The 22872-nt window shown below is 38.6% G+C and overlaps 1 protein-coding gene across 1 annotated transcript; it reads left to right on the top strand.

The window, feature by feature from the left end:
• The first annotated feature begins 1139 nt into the window (after positions 1-1139).
• On the top strand, positions 1140-20665 carry LOC140475606 (acyl-coenzyme A thioesterase 1-like). Its single transcript, XM_072567798.1, has 6 exons — positions 1140-1248; positions 2169-2251; positions 7878-7971; positions 13805-13885; positions 13987-14128; positions 15622-20665. The coding sequence occupies exons 1-6, from the start codon at positions 1222-1224 to the stop codon at positions 15753-15755; spliced, it is 561 nt and encodes a 186-aa protein (XP_072423899.1). The 5' UTR covers positions 1140-1221; the 3' UTR covers positions 15756-20665.
• The last annotated feature ends 2207 nt before the right edge of the window (positions 20666-22872 follow it).

Here is a 22872-nt window from a genome sequence, read left to right on the forward strand (position 1 = left end):
TTGGCAAAGATCAATGACTGGTGGTAGGGTCAGATTAGGACATGGTAAATAGGAGATTTGGGACAGTGGTGGCAAACAGGAGAGGTGGGCAGGTGGGGAAGCAGCAAAGTATCGATTTATTTTTAAAAGATTGAGCATACACAATAACTGCTAAAGTGAAAATGGAGGTTTTTAAAACTGTTAGAATGAAAGCACCATTAAAATGCACTTTAAATGGGTGTATGTATCTGTACTGAAGGTGGTACAAGGTATATTGACTGTCCCATTTTAACTACGTGCAGCTATAATGAGTTGTATGTGTTTGGGGGCATGTTAGTATTATCAGGGAGCAGCACATAATTCTTGATAACTAGAATTTGGAATTGCTTAGTTTGTAATGTTAACAGTTTGAGATGATTTCTTTTGCTACATCTAATTTATTTTCACTGTTCTCAAGTTTGCGACTTTGTACCTTGATATTCCTCTGTGGTAATGCCTAAAGTTGGGAAAGCAAGGAAAAGTCTACTTTCAGGTCCTTTCTGTTATAGGTCTGTGGCTATACACCACAGCTGCCAACACATTAACTGTCTATTAGAGTGGAACGCAAATAACAGTGCTCTTGTATTCTATTTCCTGTTGTTTGTAATGTATCAGATTTGGGAGTGTATAGATGGATGATAATTGTTTGATCAATTTGCTCTCCAAATATCTAAGTAATTGTCACATTGTAAATGTTGGACTATTTGTAAAAAGAAAATGTCAGGGAGGCACTACAATATTTCCCTTTCTTTGAATGCTCTAGGTAAGCATTCAAGTGGTGCTTTGAAAGACCCAAGTGCCTCACCATGTAGATGACCCTGAAAGCACTCTTGTATTGCAGTGGTAATGACCCTGCCTGTAAACCAGGCTTGATGTCAAGACCCAAATGCTCCAGAGGTGTGTTGTAATATCTCTAAAAATTCAGTAGAAAATATCTGTAAATGATCCTGACCCAGGAAATGGGACCAAGTGGGGCTTAGGCTCAGGCTAACAGATGTTTGGGAATGCTGAAAAGGCAGTTTAAGTGTTTGTGTTTACTATTGTCAGATTCATATTAATGCTTCTGTTAAATCACAAAGGTTATATAGCATTGTACTTACTGATTCACAGGAGGCCTTCAACATTCTTAATAACCATGCAAAGGTTTCAAAAGACAATGTTGCCATTTTGGGACTCTCACTTGGATTCACACTTGCACTCCTAATGGCAACGGAGATCCCAAATATTCATGTAAGTTGACCAGCTGTGCAACATATTTAATTGAAGAATATGACATTTCTTATATAAATATGGCTTGATAGAAGAATACAATACTATATCTGCCTCATTTATCTTGGTGAGGTGGTGGCATAGTGGTATCATCACTCGACTAGTAATCCAGAACAGCAGGTTGATGTTCTGGAAGCATGGATTCAAGATATGTCGTGGCAGAACGTGAAACTTGAAATCAATCAGAAAAATATCTGGAATAAAAGGCTTGTCTAATGGCAACCCTGTAACTTCTGCCAATTTTTGCAAAAACCCATTCGGTTCACTAATGTTCTTTTGGGAAAGAAGTCTGTCATCTTAATGTGACTCCAATGTAGTTGACTCTCAGCTACCCTCTGAACGATTAGAGATGAGTTTTTAAAATAATACTACTTTGAGATCTTAACTGGATTTGGATCTACCCATTGTATGTTGTCTGTAATAATTCAGTACCTACAGAGTAACTGAAAGATATATTTTTTGAGACATCTGATTACTAAAGGAAGCTTGTGAAAGAAAAATTACAGTAGCAAGTCAAAATGACAATTGATTACCCATAAATGCTCCATCACAGTATTTATTTACTTGTAGCTTCAAACTAACTTGAGAACCATGGAATACTGTTTTGTAGTGGAGGTGTATTCAGCAAGTCTTTCATTTGTGCAGGAAAAAGCTAAACTTGGTGGGCGATCTGAGTAAATTTCCGAGCTGGTGTGTGTTTTGTTTTTGTGTCATATGCAAAGTGTTTTGGTCTTTGTAATGGATTATTTGCAAAACATTGGTATTCTGTTACCTAGCTTCATATCCATCAATTTAATTTTACCACTACCACCAAGTTTTTTTTCACTCCACTAATGCAGTAGATTGAGCTTTTAAGAACGATCTGTCTTTTTTTTCCTTAGCCAAAGTGCTTAGTCTGCATTAGTGGAAGCCATTATAAAGGTCTTCTGGAAGGACAACCGGTCATATTTCCTGATTTTCACAAGTAAGTTGTTGTAATTTTGTGGTATTTCATGCTATGTATATCTGCTGTTTTTCACGTGGGAACAAGTAAGTTTTCTTTTCATGGGTTGCTGTACATTTAATGTAAGGGTGGTGCAATTGCTGATTACAATTTAAGTGAATGAAAGTTTTGTTAAAAAGGCTGTAAATATTTCCTCCACTATTGTGGAATTGATAATAAATCAAAAAATTGGGTTAGCTCATGAACTTGACAGAAAATCTATTCTATTGACTTTCTTTTGTTATGGAAGACTTTTTAACGAGGCTTTTGACTAAAGGTTCTGAAAACCTTTCTGACTCATTTGAAAAGTCGTAAGATACCTGTTCTGTTATCTGCTGGATTTGATAGTCATGTGCCCTAAGCTAACTGCTGGTTTTGTTGGCCAAAATTCTCATGCCTTGACTTTTGGCTGTTAAGAGTTTCTATTTTGTTTGGAAATTAATTGGAGCTCACTTGGGGTTATACCCTACAGAGAGCATACAAGAAGCTATTCAATGAATCTTTTCCTACCTACTTGAAAAATCTCTGAAATTGTAGCTAGCGGTTGAATACAATTCTGCTGATGGTCCAGTGCAAGAGCTAAGGCACTATTTCAGCTGTTCTCTTCTTGGATTTCAACTTGGGGTTGCGGTTGAAAGGTTTTCCATGCATCATGTGGACAATGTCCACATTAAGAAAGCTTGTTCTTGAAGATATGAAGATGGAGAAAAAGATGGGGGTAATCACACAACCCTGCTTGATTCCTGACTTGCCCTCAATGCTTCTGACTATGGCTTTGGTAATGAGGGCACCCTTTTTTGGTGAAGACTACTCTACTGACAGCATCACGTCATGGACGAGATGGAGGATGTTTATGAATTTCACTGGACAGCTGGCCTTTGACAGGGTCTTCCATAGCACTTCCCAACTGACTGAGTCAAAAGCTTTGGTTAGATCGATGAAAGCCACGTGGTTGGTGTGGCTCCAAGCCTTTCTCTTGGAATTGCTGAGCAATGAAAATCAAGTCCATAGTTGCATGATTTGGTCAAAAGCAGCATTGGCTTTCAGGAAGATCTCCTTCCTAGGAGAAGGTGCCTATTGAGAATTCAGGCAATGATCTTCCTGGCAAAAGAGAGTGGGGAGATTCATTAGTAGTTCTGACAGTCCACTTTATTTGCTTTCTTGAAGATAGCTGAGATTGCAAACATCACTGAGATCAGCTGGGTTCCTCTTTGTCTTAGATTTTCAGGAACAGTTGGGAATAGCTCTTTTTCTCCAAGTTTGAAAATCTCTGCTGGAATCTCATCTACTCCTGCTCCATTTTCCATGTGTTTAATAGCTGCTTCAACTTCAGCCATACTGGATGAGAATGCAAGATCACTTTTGATGGGAACTTGGGAATTTCATCAAACACAACCTCGATGACAATTGTATTGTGGTTTAGGTGTTCTTTTTGAAGTGTTTTCTCCATTGGAGGCTGATAATTCTCTGTCTGTCAAAAGGGTTCCAACCTTACTGTGCTCTAGTTTGAGGCCAAGGGTGCTGGATCAATGTTTCCTTGGAGGCACAGCAGAATCCCTGGGTGTTGTACGTGTCTGTAAGGAGTTGCAGTACCTTAGCTTTCACAGTCCACCATTGGTTCTTGATTCCCCTCTTTTTTTTTTGAACTCCACCTTTTACTGTTTGATGAATTGTGCTGTTTTCCTCACTGATGTTGCTATTTCACCAGGCCTAGAAAGATTTCTTCCTCATGTCAGTGAGGTCTTGGATGATTATATCTTTCTCATCAAACCATGCTTGGTGCTTCCTGGTCTGTCTTCACAGCATGAGATGTTGGCTGTCTCCAGCTGTTTCCGGATTTCCTTAACTCTGTTAAAAAGAACTCTGGAGATTTTGGTGAAGGCATTGTTGGAGGATTGCTAATCTGCTTGGCTTTTGAAGCAACTTAATGTTCTTTCTGAACTGTTCTTTCATCTTCAGTCAATTTTGCTGGCATTTAATGGACATTGAGGAATGGATGAGCTGGTGGTCTGCCCAAATATCATGTGTACTGATCATGGCTTTGGTAATGAGGGCACCCTTTTGGTCTCGGGAATGAACAATGACAGAGTTGACCACATATCAGTGCTTTGATCATGGATGCCTCCAAAAAGTCTTTAATTTGTCTATTTGGCTAAACAATGGGGACCAGCTGGTGTTTTGCACATTTAGTGAGCAGGAGAATCCTGTTACAATTGAAGCTGCAATTCCCAACTCCTTCCTTTCTGGTACAGGTGACCGCGACTACCTGAAATTAGACCGTTCCTATGAATCTTCTTGTAAGCCAAAATGGTATAAAGTGAAGAAGCAATTACCATTAATTTATATGGGAAAAATTTTTGAGCATCCCAGACCCCAAAAAAACCTACCAAATCATACCAAATAGCAAACAAAACTTAAGCTGATGCTAACATATAACTCTGGAGGTAGGGGTGGTGGGATACTGGGCTGTAGGAGAGAGAAGAAGAGGGTCATCTCCTCTCATCTCATTTTCATCTGAATCCATAAGGGCAGGCAAGTCACTAACATCTACCCTTTCTTCTATGTCTGCCTGCCTCTGTATTGAAGGTTGAGATTCTTCGTCTGTGGTGGCTAATATGGAAGACTTGAAATATGACAGTATGCTTGACTGCTAGGCCTCACGCAGTTTTCTGTCATATAATTCTTTGTAGGCACTCCAAACATCGTGCAAATCTGCCCTAAATCTACGTGTCCTTTCAAAATTAAAGTCATACTTTTCTGCACTCGTAGCATGAATCTCATGCAAGTGCTTCACGTTCAGATCCTGGATGACTATTTTCGGTCCATTAGCTATTGCATTTTGTTTCGATTTGTATCCTTTCCTCTTGCAATTACATCAGCTCTTCATCTGCCAATTCTTGGTCATGGGATGCCCAAACCTCTTCAACATCATCTTTGTCAACTTCCACAAACCCAGCCTCCTTAGCCAAAGTCGTCATTGCCATATTTAATGTTGTTGGTTCGAAGCCTTTAAAATCGTTCACCGCTTTGGGATACAGTTTTCTCCAAAGCCCATTTTTCATCGAAACTGTTAGCCTATCCAAGGTTGGCGATTCCCAATTTTACATTGTAGTTTTCCAGATCTCTTGCAAAGATGCTTCAAAGTTGCCCTGTCTGTCAATGGCACTTACACAAAATGCGATGCGTTTTATTGTATTGCAGCACAATTATCGACAAAAACAAGATTATTTTCTCGCCAGTATTTTTCAACAAAAGGACTAATTTATTCACTGTACTCAAAAAATTGATTGGGTATTTCAACTGCTTGGATGTGAATGAAACACAACAGGAAGAGTATTCTTATCAAGGCCTTTTAAGTGCCCATGGATTTTCTGAATGGTATACTAGTAGAGGCCTAAGGACAGCATCGCCAGTGGCATTAGTAATAGGCATTAGGGTAAACCTGTCCTTCGATGCATTGCCCCTTAGCCTGCTTTTCTTCTGTCGAAATAAATGTCTTGCTCGGCAGTATTTTTTTTCCAATAAATTCCAGTTTTGTCACAATTAAACGCTTGCTTATATGAGTAATCACCTTCTGTAATTATTTCTTCAGTTCTTCTGGGAACTTCTTGGCAACTTCACTATCAGCTGAAGCACACTCTCCAGTAACCTTTAAGATATAAAGCAGCCCTCGCCTCAAACTGATCAAACCACCATGACTACCTTTAAATTCCAATTTCACAACATTTTCATCACCATCGTCCAGTGGTTTTCTGTTTTAGATTATTAAAAACAGTGACTGATTTCTCCTTAAGTATAAGATAACTTAACGGAACACCACGCTTTGTACACCCATTAATCCACTCAAACAATAAACTTCCCATTTTATCCATTACTGATGCCAACTAAAAAAGACCACTTTGCTACTAGCAGAACCAATAGTAACTTCTGCAGCTTTAGAGATTCTTTCGCTCTTTGTGTAAATAGTATGAATGGTGGACGCAAGCAAGTTCACCACACGCACAATGCCTTTATTTCGTTGACCCACGGTCGAATTGCTTAATTACGTCCAATTTTACGCTAAGTATAACACCCTTACAAGCTCTCTTAGGCTTTTCTGATACCTTAGGATACATCTTGCTAATGGATGCACAAAATAAGTAGACATAAAGCACAGATGCTCACAGACGCAGTTTAAACCTATGGTGGCTTGATGCTGAGTGTAGTTCCCGGGGAAGGCACTTGGCAGTGCCACTCTTACTGCTCATGTGCTTTTTCGTAAAGCGAAAATTATCTTTTGGTTAGCGAAAGCAGGTACTAATGTGGGTCTTTCATAAAAGTGAAGTGGCATAGAGTGAACGTTCGAAAAGCAGGGGATACCTGTAGTTCTTTCCAGAGTTGGGCATCCTTTCCAACCCTGGTATTTGAGGTGCCAAGGATGACATTTTTATCTTCCTTGGGAATATTGGTAACTAAGGTGACCAAGGTGGAATAGAGTCTTTCTTTGGACTCCTCTGTGGCACTAAGGGTGGAGCATATTCAGTCATGACCTTTACCTGCTGGTTCTTGGTAAGTTGTAGACGGAAAGTCGTGAGCTGATAGTCGATGTCAACAAGGAGCTTAGAGTTGTTTGACGTGTTTGTCCTTGATAGTAAATTCAATTCACATGTCTTCGGGTGATCCTCAGGTTTTCCTCTGCAGAAGAAGGAGTAACTGCCATGTTCTTCCCTCAGCTACCTTTTGCATGCTCTTCAAGTCTTTTACACAGAGTTGAAGTGTTAGAGTTATGGGTTGTCCTTACTGCACAACTGTTTTGTTTGTTACCCATTAGTCTTTATACATTCTAAGTTCTGAAATGGAGTTTGACTTTGGTTTTGCGCCTGTAGGTAGATGAGCCTGCTGGATGTAGTTTCCAGAACAAACCATTTTAGGGCGCTTTTCCTATCTCCTTCCTCACATAGGGTGAGTAGATCGTGAAGAGGGCAGCTCAATCATGTAGAGCAACCAAAATGTTTTTCAGTTATTATTCTAAGAGCAAAAATGACTGAATCAAACCCCACCCCCTACATACTGGTACAAAACTAGGGACTTAATCTTTCACAATCCGTCTCTGTCACCTCTTGCCAATCACTGCAGAGCTCTGTATTCATGTTGAGGATTTTAATGCCTCTAGGTAGATGCGTTGTGCAGGACATCTTTCAATGTGGTAATGCTATTGCACATCAGACGGAAGCAGATCCAGTTCCAGCGGCAAGGAAACCTCAATAACAGGAGATCCCCCTACTGCTGCAGCCTTCATTTATCATTGTAGGTGTTCACATGAATATTGTATGCCTGAATTGTCATTTAGTGCTTTGGATTACACTTTGCCTGGTTCCTTCCCTCCATCTTGCTGTCATGGGTGTCCCTGCCAGGAGTTGAGAACTCCTGACGGCATTAGTCTCAGAATCACCAGAATACTCGGTCTCTCCACCTTAGCAAGGAGAAAATCAACAGAAAGAAGCTAAGCATAATTGGTTGTAAGAGTAATTAAACTTCTGTTGCAACTAGTGAAGTTGTGGATCTAGAAAGAGCTAATGCACTCCATTAATATCGGTCCACATTGACTTTATTTTTGCCTCCCACCTAGGGATGAAAACAAAATTAAGATCACAGAAGATGGTAGTGTGATATGGAGAAATATTCCTTTGCCATTCCCAGATGATCCAAAGCGCATGGTTCAGGTAAACGTTTCTGCTATGTAAAGCAATAGTAAAATGCATACAGTTCAGTAGGAAATCCAGAACGTTAATTCTAATTTCTCTCCAAATGATGCTGCCAGACCTGCTGAGCTTTTCCAGCAATTTCTGTTTTTGTCCCACATCACTAACACTGTTAACTGTCTGCGGTCCTGTCATTTTTATAAATCAGAGACTTTCTTATGGATTTCAGATCTAATATCGCTAAATTTAGTCGACCTGGAGAATGCATGGCCCTGTAATTAATTGATGGTTCCCTTGGTATGCTGTGATATCTCTTGCAAAAGCCTGGCAGAAAGGACAAGAAAGCAACAGACTCCTTTTTAAGGTTTTGTAATGGGTGAAAGTTCCGTCTTATCAATGACATTTCTGTCATTTATTGTAGCAGCATGTTAGCCAATGATTGGTGGTATGCTGGCCAACACCCGAGTGATCTCCACTGTAGTACTCCAATACTGTCAGATTGTCAAACATACATTTTTTTTAAAAATGCATGTCAGATCAAGCATATTTCTCACAGCTAAAGAGACTGGGGTCATGAGATAAGAACTTTGCAATATTAATTGCCCTAACCTCAATCCACATGATATAGGAGTAGAGTTTCCAAGGATATGGAACAGGAAGGCTTAGATTTGGAACTTATGCCTACTTGCCAAGTTAATGCGATATGTTCCCACTGACAGTGCAAGCTGTCATTGATAGACCACACACTTCGTCCTTATCCCAGTGTAATTAATTTGTCATCTGATAAATTTTGTGACAGTATGTTTTACCTGCCACTTTGCAGCTACGCCATGTTACGAAATGATTTCAGTAGATAATTTAAAGGTGTTGGTGACAGAACTTTGGTGTTGGCTTTGTTTTGATCAATTAATCTCGCTTGTAAACAATGTAATAAAAACAGTGCTAAAGATACACTTTATTCATGATGCGGAGGTGGTGGTATTGAATTGGGTTGGACAAAATTAGAAGTCACAGGTTTATTTGAACCTGATGAAGGTGCAACGCTCCGAAAGCTTGTGATTTCAAATAAACCTTTTGGACTATAACCTGATGTTGTGTGACTTCTGATATTTTAATCATTCTTTGGAGCGTCATTAGCAAGCATAGCATTTATTATCCAGTGTTACTCAGAAGGTGGTGGTGAACCATCTTCTTGAACCTCCAAGATGTGTGAAGCAGGTTACATCCTGGGTGCTTTAGGAAATTCCAGAATTTTGACCTAGTAGCAGTGAACCTAATACGCTCATAGTGTGTAGATATTACTGGGACAGCCTATATTTGTTATCCATCCTAATTGTCCTTGAACTGAGTGACTTGCATTTCAAGGGCAGTTAGGAGTTAGTAACCCTGCTGTGGGTCTGGAGTTACATGTAGTCCAGACCAGTTAAGGACAGCAGATTTCCTTAAAGATTATAAATAAACCAGTTGTGTTTTCATAATAATCAATGATTTCATGGTCACTATTATGAGACTAACATTCAACTCTAGGTGCTATTTACTGATACTGTTGTGATGCAGTTTGAACCCATATCACTAGAGTATTAGTCTGGGTGTCTAAATTGCTAGTCCAGTGCCAGTATCTTTCCTTAAAGTAACAGCAAGAAAGTTCCAAACCAGGATAATGTGTGACTCAGAGGTTCATGTAGCTAATGGTCTTCCATGTATCCCCTACCCTTGTTACTCTGGTATTGGAACATGCTGTTGAAGGAACCTTGGTGCATCTTATAAGTGGTGAAGAGTAGAGGTCAGGAGGTACTTGGGTATTTAATCTGGTGGATGTGATGCCAGTCAAGTGGGTTGCTTTGCATTCCATGTTGTTGAGCATCTTGAGTGTTGTTGGAGTTGCACCTCTCTAGACAAATGGAGAGCATTCCATTGTGCTGTTGACTTTTATCTTGCTGGGCTGGGAAATGAGTTACTTTCCATGTGGTTTTCAGCCTCTGTTTTGCATTTCTGATCAGTTGGGATTCCCAAGATGTTAATGATTAATGAATTCAGAATAAGGAATAACTCCCATATTTGACATTAAGATGAACTTCCAATCAGCTTTGTGAGGAGTACTTGTGGTGCCGTAATACTATCCCTCCCTCTCTGATTCAAGAGGCCCAGGTATAAGTCACACCTGCTCCAGAGGTGATTAGAAAATATAATATAAAAAGACCGTCTTTGTCCACCTTTGTGACTCCATTCACATTAAAGCTCATCTGCTGAAATTGTCTGGTCTGGATGTAACATTGTGTTTGTGGCTGGCTTACCTTCTTCCAGACTACACAAACTTGAGGACATCCACAGCTCTGATGTTCATTTCTAATTCATGCAATTCTCTTGTCATATCATTGTGTCATGTGCATATACACTTACATTGGCTTCTGGTTCAGTAACATTGGTTTAAATTTCCCTTCCTGACTTTCAAGTCCTTCCATGCTCTTGCGCTATCCCATCTCTGATCTCCTACGGTTTCTGTATTCTTGAATATCCCAGACTTTAGTTGCTCCATAATTGACTGTCCTTTCAGCTTTCTTGGCTTGAAGCTCTGATATTACCTCCTAAAGCCTCTTTAATTGTATGCCTCTCTATTCTTCTTTAAGCCATATCTCATTACCTGCCTATTTAACGAGATTTTGGTCATCTGTCCAAAAATCTACTTTTAGGACTTGATGTCAAAACCTCTTTGCAATTCTCTTTTGGACTTTTGTTTTATTATTATGTTAAAGGTATGTATAAATACAAGCTATTATTTGATCTCATTTGATTTATTCACTGTCACGTGTTCTTAAGTACAGTGAAAAGCTTTGTTTACAAGGAGTACTTACAGATTATAGGGTGAAAAAAACTTAGAGGCATACAGGTTATGTCACACAGAACGTGCACTAGGCAAGATCAGCATTATTGGAAGTTAGTCCATTCATCTGTCTAATAACAGCCATAAAGAGGTTGTTCCTGAACCTAGTGGTATGTGCGTCCGAGTACCTGTATCTTCTTGATGGAAGAGGTTGTAGGAGAGCATTGTTTGTGTACAATGGGTCTTTGAGGATGTTGGCAGCCCTTCTGCAGCAATCGGTCGTGTAAATGGAGTCCGTGGGTGGGAAGTTGGTTTCCGTAATGGTCTGGGATGTGCACACAACCTTCTGTAGTTTCTTACATTCCTGGGCAAAGCATTTGCCATACCAGGCTGTTACACACCTGGACAGTATGCTTTCAATGGTGCATCTGTAAATGTTGAAGATCCTTGTGAACTTTGCAAATTTCCTGAGGAAGAACAGGCTTTGTTGTGCCTTTTTGACTATTCCATCTGCATGGGAATCCAGAACAGGTTGTCATTTATCATCGATCCTTGGAACTTGATGCTCTCCACCCTCTCAACCTCAGCTTCGTTGATATAGGCGAAGGCATGTTTGCCTCCTTTCTTTCAAGGATCAGTTCTTTGGTTTTGCTGACATTTGAGAGAGGTTGTCCTCATTGCACACCTTTTGTTAAGATGATAAAGGTCTAAGGTCAGATTCAAAGTGTGTCGTTCCACGTCTTGCTGAAGCCTTGCTGATTCTGGTCCCTTTCTAGAGGTGTAGATTCAAGTCCCACTCTCAACATACATCCTTCATTAGCTAAAGGGGAAAGCTGAATGACAATTGGAGGGAGTCCTTAGAAAAGTCACTAGGTTTATTCTAGGTGTAGTAGGATTGTCTGATGGGGAGTGGTTCAGTAAGTTGGACATATACTTAGTGGAGTTTAGAAGTATGAAAGGTGACCTTATTTAAACATGCAAGATTCTTAGGAGGTGTAATAGAGTAGGTGGGTAGAGATTGTTTACTTCTGGGAGAGTCTAGGACCAGAGGGAATAATCTGAGTAGAGGGTCACCTTTTTAGAATAGAGATGAGACATTTCTTCTGTCAGGGAGCAATGAATCTTTACTACAGAGAGTTGTTGCTGCTAGGTCTTTAAAATATCTATCTCAGCCTTGAATAATCTTATATCAATAAGGGAATCAAGGGTTGTGGGGAAAAGCTAGGAAAGTGAGTTGAGGATTCGCCAACTAGTCCAATGGCAGATTGGCTAACTTCTGCTCCTACATCTTGCCAGTGAATATTGAGATTTTTGAAATTCATTGCCAGATTACAGTTGTTTATTCATTCAGAGGATATCAGTATCACTGGCATTTGTTGTTTATGACTAATTATCCTTTGAAAGAATGTGTTGCCTTATATGTTGAATATACAGACGTAGATTTTGTCTAATAAGAATCTTTAATATGTTTATGGAAATTTGTCAAGTTATAAACGCAGGAAAGAAGCGTATGCTATATTAGAATTTATACAATGAACAGTGTATTTTAAAAATAAGGTTAAGATATGCAGGTGAATGACACCAATTAGATGATTTTTTTTTGACATTTGATATGATGGACATGAAAGTCAGTTATATCATGTCCAAACAATTTGTCAAAAATATAAAGAAACAATAAGTTTTGTCACCGTAGTGTTGTCCCTATCTCTAGACCAGATGTTTGAGGATCTAAAATTTTGAATTTAGGTTGATGTCAGAAGCAACAATTATATGTAGATTTTATTAACCACAAAATGGCTTTTCAATTTAAAATCACATAACAAAATTGCTTTAGAATTTTCTTTGACACTGTGAACTTGAACTGATGCTTTGCTGAGATGGTTGAGATAAGAGAAAACAATGGAGTTTTTATAATATGAATCATAAGACCAAATCATCTGATCTGGTATTTGAACTAATCTTGATCTAGCAAGTATGGGATGATTTTGTGTGTTAAACAATCTGTTTCTCAGGAAATATCATTGGATTAGCCTGCTGTAAATCATGTCACCTTATTACAGTTGATCTGGACTTTCCTTGTAATTAAGAACCCTTTTGCAGGAAATATCATTGGATTAACCTGTTGTAAATCTTGTCACCTTATTACATTTGATTGGTCTTTTCTTGAAATTAAGGCTGTGCTGCCTCTTATAAGCCATATAAATAATTTTCGAATGTACTTGTGCAGTTTCACCACGGAGCACAGAAGCTTTAACCTCTGTGTTGCTGGACAGAATTGCATCAAGTTGCCTTAATTTAATAAACTGATAACCTTGCTTTATACAGACCGCATTCCAATGATTGTTTTGACCACTTTCGAAACAAAAGGCCCCTTAAGAGGGGTCTAGATCTTCAATCCAAATTCATATCCCAGCTCAGGATCCCTTTTGAGGTGTGTCATGGCCCATCCAGACATGTTAATTTTTTTTTTCTTTAAATCTAAAAATATCATTGTTGGAGTGTAGATTTAAGAACTGTCCATTTGTAATGTTTCACTTGGGAATAAATAATTTAAAACTGATTAAAGATAGACTTCTGGTCTTCTTCATCAACTTCTAGCAGGCATTTAACAAAGTAAAACATTTCTTCCAGAAACCTCATCTGCATAGGTTGATTGTTTCAAATTTGTAAATTGGCTACCTGTCTATTATGAACTAAAATCAAATCATAATTTTGATTTGTAGAGCTCCGTTGCATACATATTTGAAGAATCAAAATTTAAAGTGAATTTTATCTACTGGAACACAAGTTTTAATGGCATTTGTTGCACAAATTAATGTTTAAAGATCCATGCTTAAACAAATTTGAAAATATTTTTAAGGGAAACAAATGTAGAGAAATTTCTGAGATAAGGTAGCTTCCAAGGTATTACCTGGCAGCCGTCCTACTTCTCAGTTACGTGAAAGAATTGTGTATTTTTTTTTTACACCTCTAAGATCTTATTCCAGCAATTCATTCTCATGAATATACTGTTAACTCTTCACTCATAAACAGGTTGATAAAATCAAATGCCCCATGATGCTTATTTTTGGAGAAGATGATCAGAACTGGCCTGCACCTGAATCGGCTGTGGAGGTAGATGGGTGGTATTCTTTTTTTCACAGTTAATTAATTGGTTTGTGTTGTGATTTTAATGGTGAATACAGAGTATTACAAATGTACGTTTTCCAATTCAGATCCAGAAGGTGCTGAAAGCTGCAGGAAAGGAACACTTACTCACAACACTGGCATACCCTCAGACTGGACATCTGATTGAGCCTCCATATAGCCCCCACTTCAGAAAATCTAAGTTTAAGGTGCCTTCTTCAGACAAAGCGGGTAAGCCTGCACCAAAAATAGAAGTAACACACTGGCCACTGATGCACCACTTTATATTCCAAACAGTTCAATAACTCAAATAATTTTAGATGGTGTTGCCCCCATTTGTTAGACCCTAAGATAATATTCTGCACATTATGAAATGGTACTGTTATGATACAGGAGGCCATTTGATTCTCAAGTCCATGCTAATTCTCTGTTTAAGCAATTCATTTCATTTAGTTTCGTTATCCTATCTTATCTGTGAAGCCCTAAAACTTTATTTCCCTCGAATCCATCCAGTTTTGTTTTGGCAAATTAATTGAGCTTTCTATTCCCTTCTGCAATTAAATATAAATTTACATTGTATGCACAATTAGCATTGTTACAATTCAACCAAGGGGGAAATCAAGTCCATGAGCTGTACTGAAAGTATAAATTTTTTAATTTAATCAGCAAAATGATCAATTTGTTTCTTTTTATTAATGTAATCCAGAACAAACAAGACTCTATCAACTCTGCCTAGTTCAATAAACTCTGTCCAGCAATAACAGGCCTTAAAACTACCCCTTGTCTGCCTTCAAAGTTTTTGCTTGCATTTTTTCCAAATGTCAGTTGACTTTGGAAACACTTTGTGAACCACAACACACATCTAACTGTGAACTTTTAGCAATTACTATTGAACACAACTCCCAGAAATCACATGTAACCAATCCTTATTCCCAGAATTTTCAAACATTTTCATATTCCAGTTCCTTATATTCCAGGATGTGGAGAAAGTGAGGACTGCAGTTGCTGGAGATCAGAGCTGAAAATGTGTTGCTGGAAAAGCGCAGCAGGTCAGGCTGCATCCAAGGAGCAGGAGAATCGACGTTTCGGGTATGAGCCCTTCTTCAGGAATTTGGGCTTGTGCCAGAAACGTCGATTCTCCTGCTCCTTGGATGATGCCTGACCTCCTGCGCTTTTCCAGCAACACATTTTCAGCAATGATCTGTGCCCTCCCAATTGAAGAGTCTTTGATGAACTTAGAACAATTTTCTGAAGGTCTCTAATGTGTGCAAAAGTTACTTCCTCTGAATTTACTTTATCTTAAAATATAATTGTGTGCATACATCCAAACTACCACATGTTTTGGGCTTGCTTGCTGTAGAAGCAAATTGGAAGTGCAGGACTGTTAATTAACTAAAGACTTCGGAGAGGATCCATTTGTCCTGCTTGCTATAGAAGCCATTATTATTCAGTGCCTCAAAGCAAAACAGCTTTCTGAAACAAATCTGGAAATATATCTCAGTCTCTGTACTGAAAGATAATATGGAAATTCTAAAAACATTTACTTTCTGTTTTGCAATAATCCCATCTAGGATCCAAATTGCAGGTCTTTCTACAATAAGGATCTAAGAAAAATAACATAAGTGGTAGTTGTGAGAATTTATTTAGTTATTCACCTCCCAATCATACTACAGATCTAACCTCCCAAAATCTACTAACTAATATTCCTCATTTTACACTTCTAGTGACTGTTTTGTGGGGAGGAGAAGCTAAACCTCACTCGGATGCTCAAGAGGATTCCTGGAAAAAGATCCTTGTATTTCTAGAAGAGCACCTTGTGTCTCACCACCCAGTTGCTGTCACTCAATCCAAACTGTGAGGAGGAGAGAATATCCTTTTTTTTTTTCTTTTTTTTTCTTTTTTTTTGTATATCAGTATCAAGAGACTTTATCAATCATGTCTTCTCTTGATCAGAAGAAATAATCCTAAAACTACTTGTCTATTGGGTGATTGTTCTTCTGCTTTATATTATGTTTCCTGAGTGAAATCTGTCATTTTGTCTTTGAGAATCCTAGATTCCATACAGCACAGAAGAAGGCTGCACTTCAACCCATTGTGACTGTGTAGATTCTTTGAAAGAATTATTTAAGTAATCCCACTAATCTTCTTTTTGCCCAGATGCAGCATTTCTGTTTGAAAGCAATTGTGAAATTCAATTTCGCAGCGTTTTAGAAAGACAAGATATCAAATCACTACAAACAATCATGTTTTAAAAAAAAATGTTATCACTGTTATAAAGTCACACAACACAGAAACAAACTAATCCCACCTGCCTGCATTTGGCCCCTATCTCTCCAAACATTTCCTATTCATGTACTTATCCAGATCACTTTTAAATGTTATAACTGTACCTGCATCCACCACTTCCTTTCCATGTTCAGTCCACACATTGTCTGTGTTATAAAAAAATAAAATTGCCCCTCATGTCTTTTTTAAATCTTTCTCCTTTTGCCTTAAAAATATGTCCTCTAGTCTTGAAATCCCCCATTTTAAAAACACCTACAATTGGTCTATACGAATGATTTAACAAAGGACACCCCTCAACCTCGTATGCTTCACTGAAAACGGCACAGCCTATTCAGCCTCTCCTTTATAACTTAAGCCCTCCAGTCCTGACAACATCCTGGTAAACCTCCTCTGAACTCTCTCCAGCTTAATAATATCCTTCCTGGAACAGGGAAACCAGAACAGGGGACACTACTCCTGAAGAATCCTCTACAACCTCTAAGTATATAAATTGGAATGTTACGTTAAGCGCTGAGCAATGAAGGCAAGTGTGCCAAATGCTGTCTTAACCACCCTATTGCTATGTGATACAACCTTCAAAGAATTATGGACCTGAATCTCTATAACACATTCCAAGGCCCTATCTTCAATTGTATAAGTCTTGTCTTTGTTTGTTTTACCAAAATATAATGCCTCACATTTATCCAAATTAAATTCCATCTGCCACTCTTCAGCCCATTGATCAAGATCTCTTTGTAATCTTAGATAACCTTCTTCACTGTCCACTATACCACCAATCTTGGTGTTATCTGCTGACTTACTAACCATGCCTCCTGTATTCTCATCCAAATCATTTTGATATTTTTGGCAGTTAGCTTAAATCTCTATCTTTTGGTTGCTAACCCATCTACCTTTGGAAATGGTTTCTTTTATTTACATGATCAAGATTTTCATGATTTTAGCCACCTGTTTCACATGTCCTCTTAACTTTCTCAGCTAGAAGGAGAACAATCCTGTTTGCTCTGCTTTTTCCTTATAACTGAAGCCTTTCAACCCTATTGGTATTCTGCAAGTTCTCTTAGGCCTTGACATTCTCCTTAATGAGTGGTGCCCAAAAATAGTCATAATAGCAGAGCCCTTCCCAATGTATTAAAACAGTTCAGCATAATTGGCGTGCTTTTGCTGACTGTGCCTATTCAGACAAAGGTCCTATATAAAAGATTTGCTTCTCAACTTACCCTGGCACCTTTATCTTAATCAGAAGTTTATCTTAAACTATGTACTTAGAGATCAAGACAATAAGGAAACTCTAATTTTATGTTAGGGGTTCAAATGCTGGTGTTTTAACTAGAATGATATATGTCATCAGTTCTGCATCCATAGTGAAGTATATTTTTGTGATGCATTAAACAGGCATCAATGATGTACAACTTATTAGTGACAGGAAACAAATTAGAGAAGTCCCCACAAATTCAAATAGTATAAGCATCAACTTTTCACAAATATACCTTTTTCCCTCTTTCTCATGAAGATAACTGTTGTTGTGGAAGAATCATTCAATATTCTGTAAAAAAAAAAATTACCAGGAGATGCAGGAAATCCTTCACAAAATTACACTTTAATCTTGCAAAATCAAAGCTGTGACAGCCAGACAATGTCTTCCCTATCTGCCCACAAGACCTTTGTTTCTCTGCAGTTTATCTGATAGCATTAGCAAACCCAATCATACTGGCTTCCTTTGTCTTCCTAACCTAATCATCTTCTGCCTCACTGGTTCACTACATTACACTATCACCATCACAGTACAACACCATTGCCTTTAGTATTAGCTCATCTATCAGTGATTTAACTAACCTGTCACCGTTCACTACCATTATCTGTTGCTGGAGCCCTGTAATGTGATCCTGTGCATGCATTACAACACTAAGTTAGCTACATAATTGCCAAATTAACTTCTATACTGTCTGGTTCATAAGAACATGAATAGGGCATTCAGCCCTGTGAGGTTATTCTGCTATTCAAATAGAGAATAGTTAATCATCTAACTCAATGCCACTTTCCACAAACTATCTTCATATTCCCTGATGTCATCAGCAGTCTAGCAATTCATGCTTTGAACATGCTTAGTGATTGAGTTCCACATCGCTCTGAAGTAGAAAACTCCAGGTGTTCACCACCATCTGAGTGAAGTAATTCTTCCTCATCTCAGTCTTAAATGGCTTACCATTTATTTTGAGATGACATCCTATAGATCTAGACTGGCCAGCCAGGGGTTACGCCCGATCTACATCCAGCTAGTCAGGCTCTCTAAAGATATTGTAAGTTTCAAATAGGCCATCTCTCGGTCTTCAAACTGTAGAGAATACAGGCCCAGTTTTCTCAGTCTGTCCTCAAGGCAGGCCCACCATCCCAGGGATTAGTCTCCGGGATTAGCGGTGAGCATCTATTTACTAGAGCTCTGCATAGTGTGCCTGGTGTGGTCTCCCCAATGTTCTACAGAACTGGAGCAAGACATCTTTATTTTTGTACTCAAATCCATGCCATTTGCCTTCCTTATCTTGGTGCATCAGCGTGCTAGTATTTAGCAACTCGTGATCAAGGACACCCGTTTGAGCGCCAGACTTCCAATGCCCTCAGCATTTAGGAAATGTTATGTCTTTCTGCTTTTTTTTTTCTGACTAGGTTTGGCTTGTAACTGTAGGAGATTTTGGGTATCTTCCTCTGTGAACACACCCTAAGTAACCATAGCTTCTCCTCTGTTTCTCTGTTCTCCATTGTAAATTCTGCCTCCAACTGTAATGGACTTACATTTGGCCTGCAGATTTACTCCTTTCCATGTAACTAAAGGGACTTTTATAGCTTCCTTTGTTTCTTGCTGGGTTTTTTTCCTTAAATACTACTGATGGCCAGTCTATTGTCAAATCTTTGTTTTTTTAACTCTGCCATTGCCGACTTACCCCTATTCCATCAAGTTCTCTCATTCAGATTTAAGACCCTAGTTTCAAAATAAACCATATCACATTCAAACTTGAGATGAAATTCATTTTATAGTTAGTGCCTTCTCAAGTTCTGATTACTTATTACTCAGGCTAAATTAGCCTGATTCCGTAGTTGATTATTGAACATACTGTTCCAGAAATCCGTCTCAAACATACTCCAGGAATTTATCCCCCACCACATTGCAGAATATTTATTCAGTCCATAAATAAGTTGAAGCCTCCCATTATGTATTATCTACATTTACATACATCCCTAATTTCTTAATTCATACTATGCCCAAACACGATTATTGTTTGGTGACCTATAAAACATTTCCCACCAATTTTTTTGCTGTCCTTTGCAGTCACTCAATTTCACCCAAACAGATTCTACATCTTGATCCTTTAGAGTCAAAAAAAATACACAGCAGGGAAACAGACCCTTTTGGTCCAATTCATTCATGCCAACCAGATATCCTAAATAAATCTTGTCCTATTTTCCAGCATTTAGCCCAAACCCAACCTATTCGTAAACCCATCCAGATTCCTTTTAAATGTTGTAATTGTACTAGCCTCTACCACTTCTGGCAACTCATTCCATTCCATACACACACCACCATGTGTGTAAAAGAAGTTGCCATTAGGTCTCTTTAAATCTTTTCCCTCTCACCTTAAACCTGTGCCTTCTGGTTTTGGACTCCTCCACCCCAGGCTAAAGACCTTATCTATTTATCATATCCATGCTTCTCATGATTTTATAATCTCTAAGGTCAACCTCTGCTCCAGGAAAAATAGCTCTGGCCTACTTAGTGTCTCCCCGTAAGCTCAAACCTTTCAACCCTGGCAACATCCTTCTAGATCTTTTCTGAACCCTTTCAAGTTTCACAACATCCTTCTGATAGGAGGGAGACCCAGAATTGCAGGCAGTATTCTAACAGTGGCCTAACCAATTGTCTGTACAGCTGCAACATGACCTCCCAATTCCTATACTCAATGCGCTAACCAGTAAAGGCAAGCTATGATCCAAGATCTCTCTTTAATGTCCCGATTTCATCACATAATGAAAGCACTATACTACTTTCTTTTCCTTTTTGCCTGTAATTCTTAAGTATCGTGACCCATGACTACTCAGTTCCCAAATTTAGTTCAGTTATTTAAATCTGTTGCTGAATAAATTGATTGCATAAATTGCGTTTCTAAATATTTTGATGGCAGTAAGTTAACCATGATCCTGTTTGAAAGTAATTATGAAATCAACCTGTGCTGCTTCAGTTGTGAATAGCTTTCAGATAAAAAATCAATATTTTGTGTGCTGTTTTTTCTGGAAGATAAATATAATTTCATAATTTATTTTCTCGCAAGTCACCCATTAGTATGAATGTGATATGATTACACATGGGGAATGTTGGATTGTGCAATTATAAATGCCAGAAATAGATATTTTAATTGAATTATGATTTGAATGAAGATGCTTTTCATTCTGTATTAACATCAAAATAAAATTTTGAATTTCAGTGCAGTAAAATGATTACTACAACATGGAACAATTTGATTATTTATTTTGATGATTTGCAGTTTTGTCAATTTTTGTGATTACATAGAATTATTTACAGCTATCAACAATAGACTTTTTAAATAGACGTCTTCCTACTTTAAATCTTTTATTGCATTTACAACTACAGGCTGTTGAAGATGCATTGCATTGATATCTATGATAAATGCAACATGGAGTGGAAATTATTCCGGCAGAATTTTTGGATTGTGTTTAGTATTTTTGTTGAATGAGTTCCATCAGGCTAGATCATAAGCTACATCAACTTTGCTCATGCAATCTTCTGCTCTTCAAGTCATAGAGTCATCCAGCATGGAAATAGACCCTTCAGTCCATCTTGTCCATGTCAATTAAGTTTCACAAACTATATAGTCCCATTTGCCTGCATTTGACCTATATTCTTTTAAACCTTTGCTATTCATGTAGTTGTCCAAATGTTTTTTTAAATATTGTATATGTACCTGCATCAATCACTTCCTCTGGCAGTTCATTCAATGTATGCACCACCTTCTGTGTGAACACATTGCCCCTCAGATCCCTTTTAAATCTTCCCCCTCCAACCATGCGCTCTAGTTTTGAACTCCCCTGTGGGGAAAAAAAACCTTTGCTATTTACCTTATCTATGCCTCTCATGACTTTATAAACCTCTCTAAAGATACCCTCAACCTCTCTTCTCCAAGGGAGAAAAAGGTTCCAGCCTCTCCTTGTAACTCAAACCCACCAGTCCTGGTAACATCCTTGTAAATCTTTTCTGCACCTTTCCAATTAATAATATCCTTCATATAGCAGGGTGCCCAAAATTGTACCAGTATTCCAAAAATGGCCTCACCAGTGTCCTGTGCAGCTGCAATGTGATGCCCTAATTCCTATACAGAATACTCTGATCAATGAAGGCAAGCGTACAAAACGCCTTCTTCACCACTTTGTCTAATTGTGATGCCACATTCAAGGAACTATGTACCTGAACCCTAGGCGTCACAGTTCAACAATACACCCCAGATCCCCATCAGTAATACGTAATTTTATAACCAGGCTGTTGGCCATCTTTTGTGGGGGTTTGTGCAGCTGGAGAAGTGGAATTACTCACCATTGTTGGAGTTGCCTGGATACCATATTTAAAGCCCTCACACTACTTTAGACACTGTAAGCCAGGAATAAAACTCAAACCGTTGGACTTGACTGTTATTAGTGAGCAGATCGCATAGAGGAATGAGAGAACTTGCTCCCCATTTTATGGACAGCGACTGGAGATGTTGGCGGGTGGCATGGTGGAGAGGATTGTCGACCTAATTTTAGTTGACCACCACAGGAGGCCATACCACGAAAGACGACCTGGATCGACACATCGTGCAGCCCATTTTTGCTGTGTCCCAAATTAAAAGGAGTCTTTGCAATGCAAAAAGATAAGACCATGAAAGTAGAAATTAGGCCATTCAATCATGGCTGATAAGATTCTCAACCGCATTCTCCCACTCTCTCTTTCCATAACCCTTGATCCCCTTGATACTCAAGAACCTATATCTCAGTGTTAAATATACTCAATGACGTGGCATCCACAGCCTTCTTGGCAATGAATTCCATGGATTCACCACTAGGTTTCTCCAAGAAGTTCCTCCTTATCTCTGTTCTAAAAGGTCTTCCCTTTACTGTAAGGCTATGTCCTCTGGTCCTAGTCTCTGCTGCCAATGAAAACATTTTCCCAACATCTACTCTTTCCAGGCCATTCGGTATTCTGTAAGATTCAATTCGATTCCCCCTCATCCTTCTGAACTCATTCGAGTATACACCAGAGTCCTCAAATGTTTTCTTATGTTAATCTTTTCATTCCTGGGACCATTCTTGTGAACCACCTTGGAACACAGGCCCAGTGCATCCTACCTAAGATATGGGACCCAAAACTGCACACATTACTCCAAATGTGGTCTGACCAGAGAATTATAGAGCCTCAGAAGTATATCCTTGCTTTTATATTTAAGTCCTCTCAAAATAAATGTCATCATTGCATTTGCCTTCCTAAATACTGACTCAACCTGCAAGTTTACCTGAAGAGAATCCTGGACTAGAACTCCTAAGTCTCTTTGCACTTCAGACTTTTGAATTTTCTCGCAATATAGAAAATAGTCCGTGCCTCTATTCTTCCTTTATTTTCGAAATGTTCATGTTGTACTTTCCCATGTTGT

This window comes from Chiloscyllium punctatum, unplaced genomic scaffold, assembly GCF_047496795.1.
Source record: "Chiloscyllium punctatum isolate Juve2018m unplaced genomic scaffold, sChiPun1.3 scaffold_1868, whole genome shotgun sequence".
Taxonomy (NCBI): Eukaryota; Metazoa; Chordata; class Chondrichthyes; order Orectolobiformes; family Hemiscylliidae; genus Chiloscyllium; species Chiloscyllium punctatum.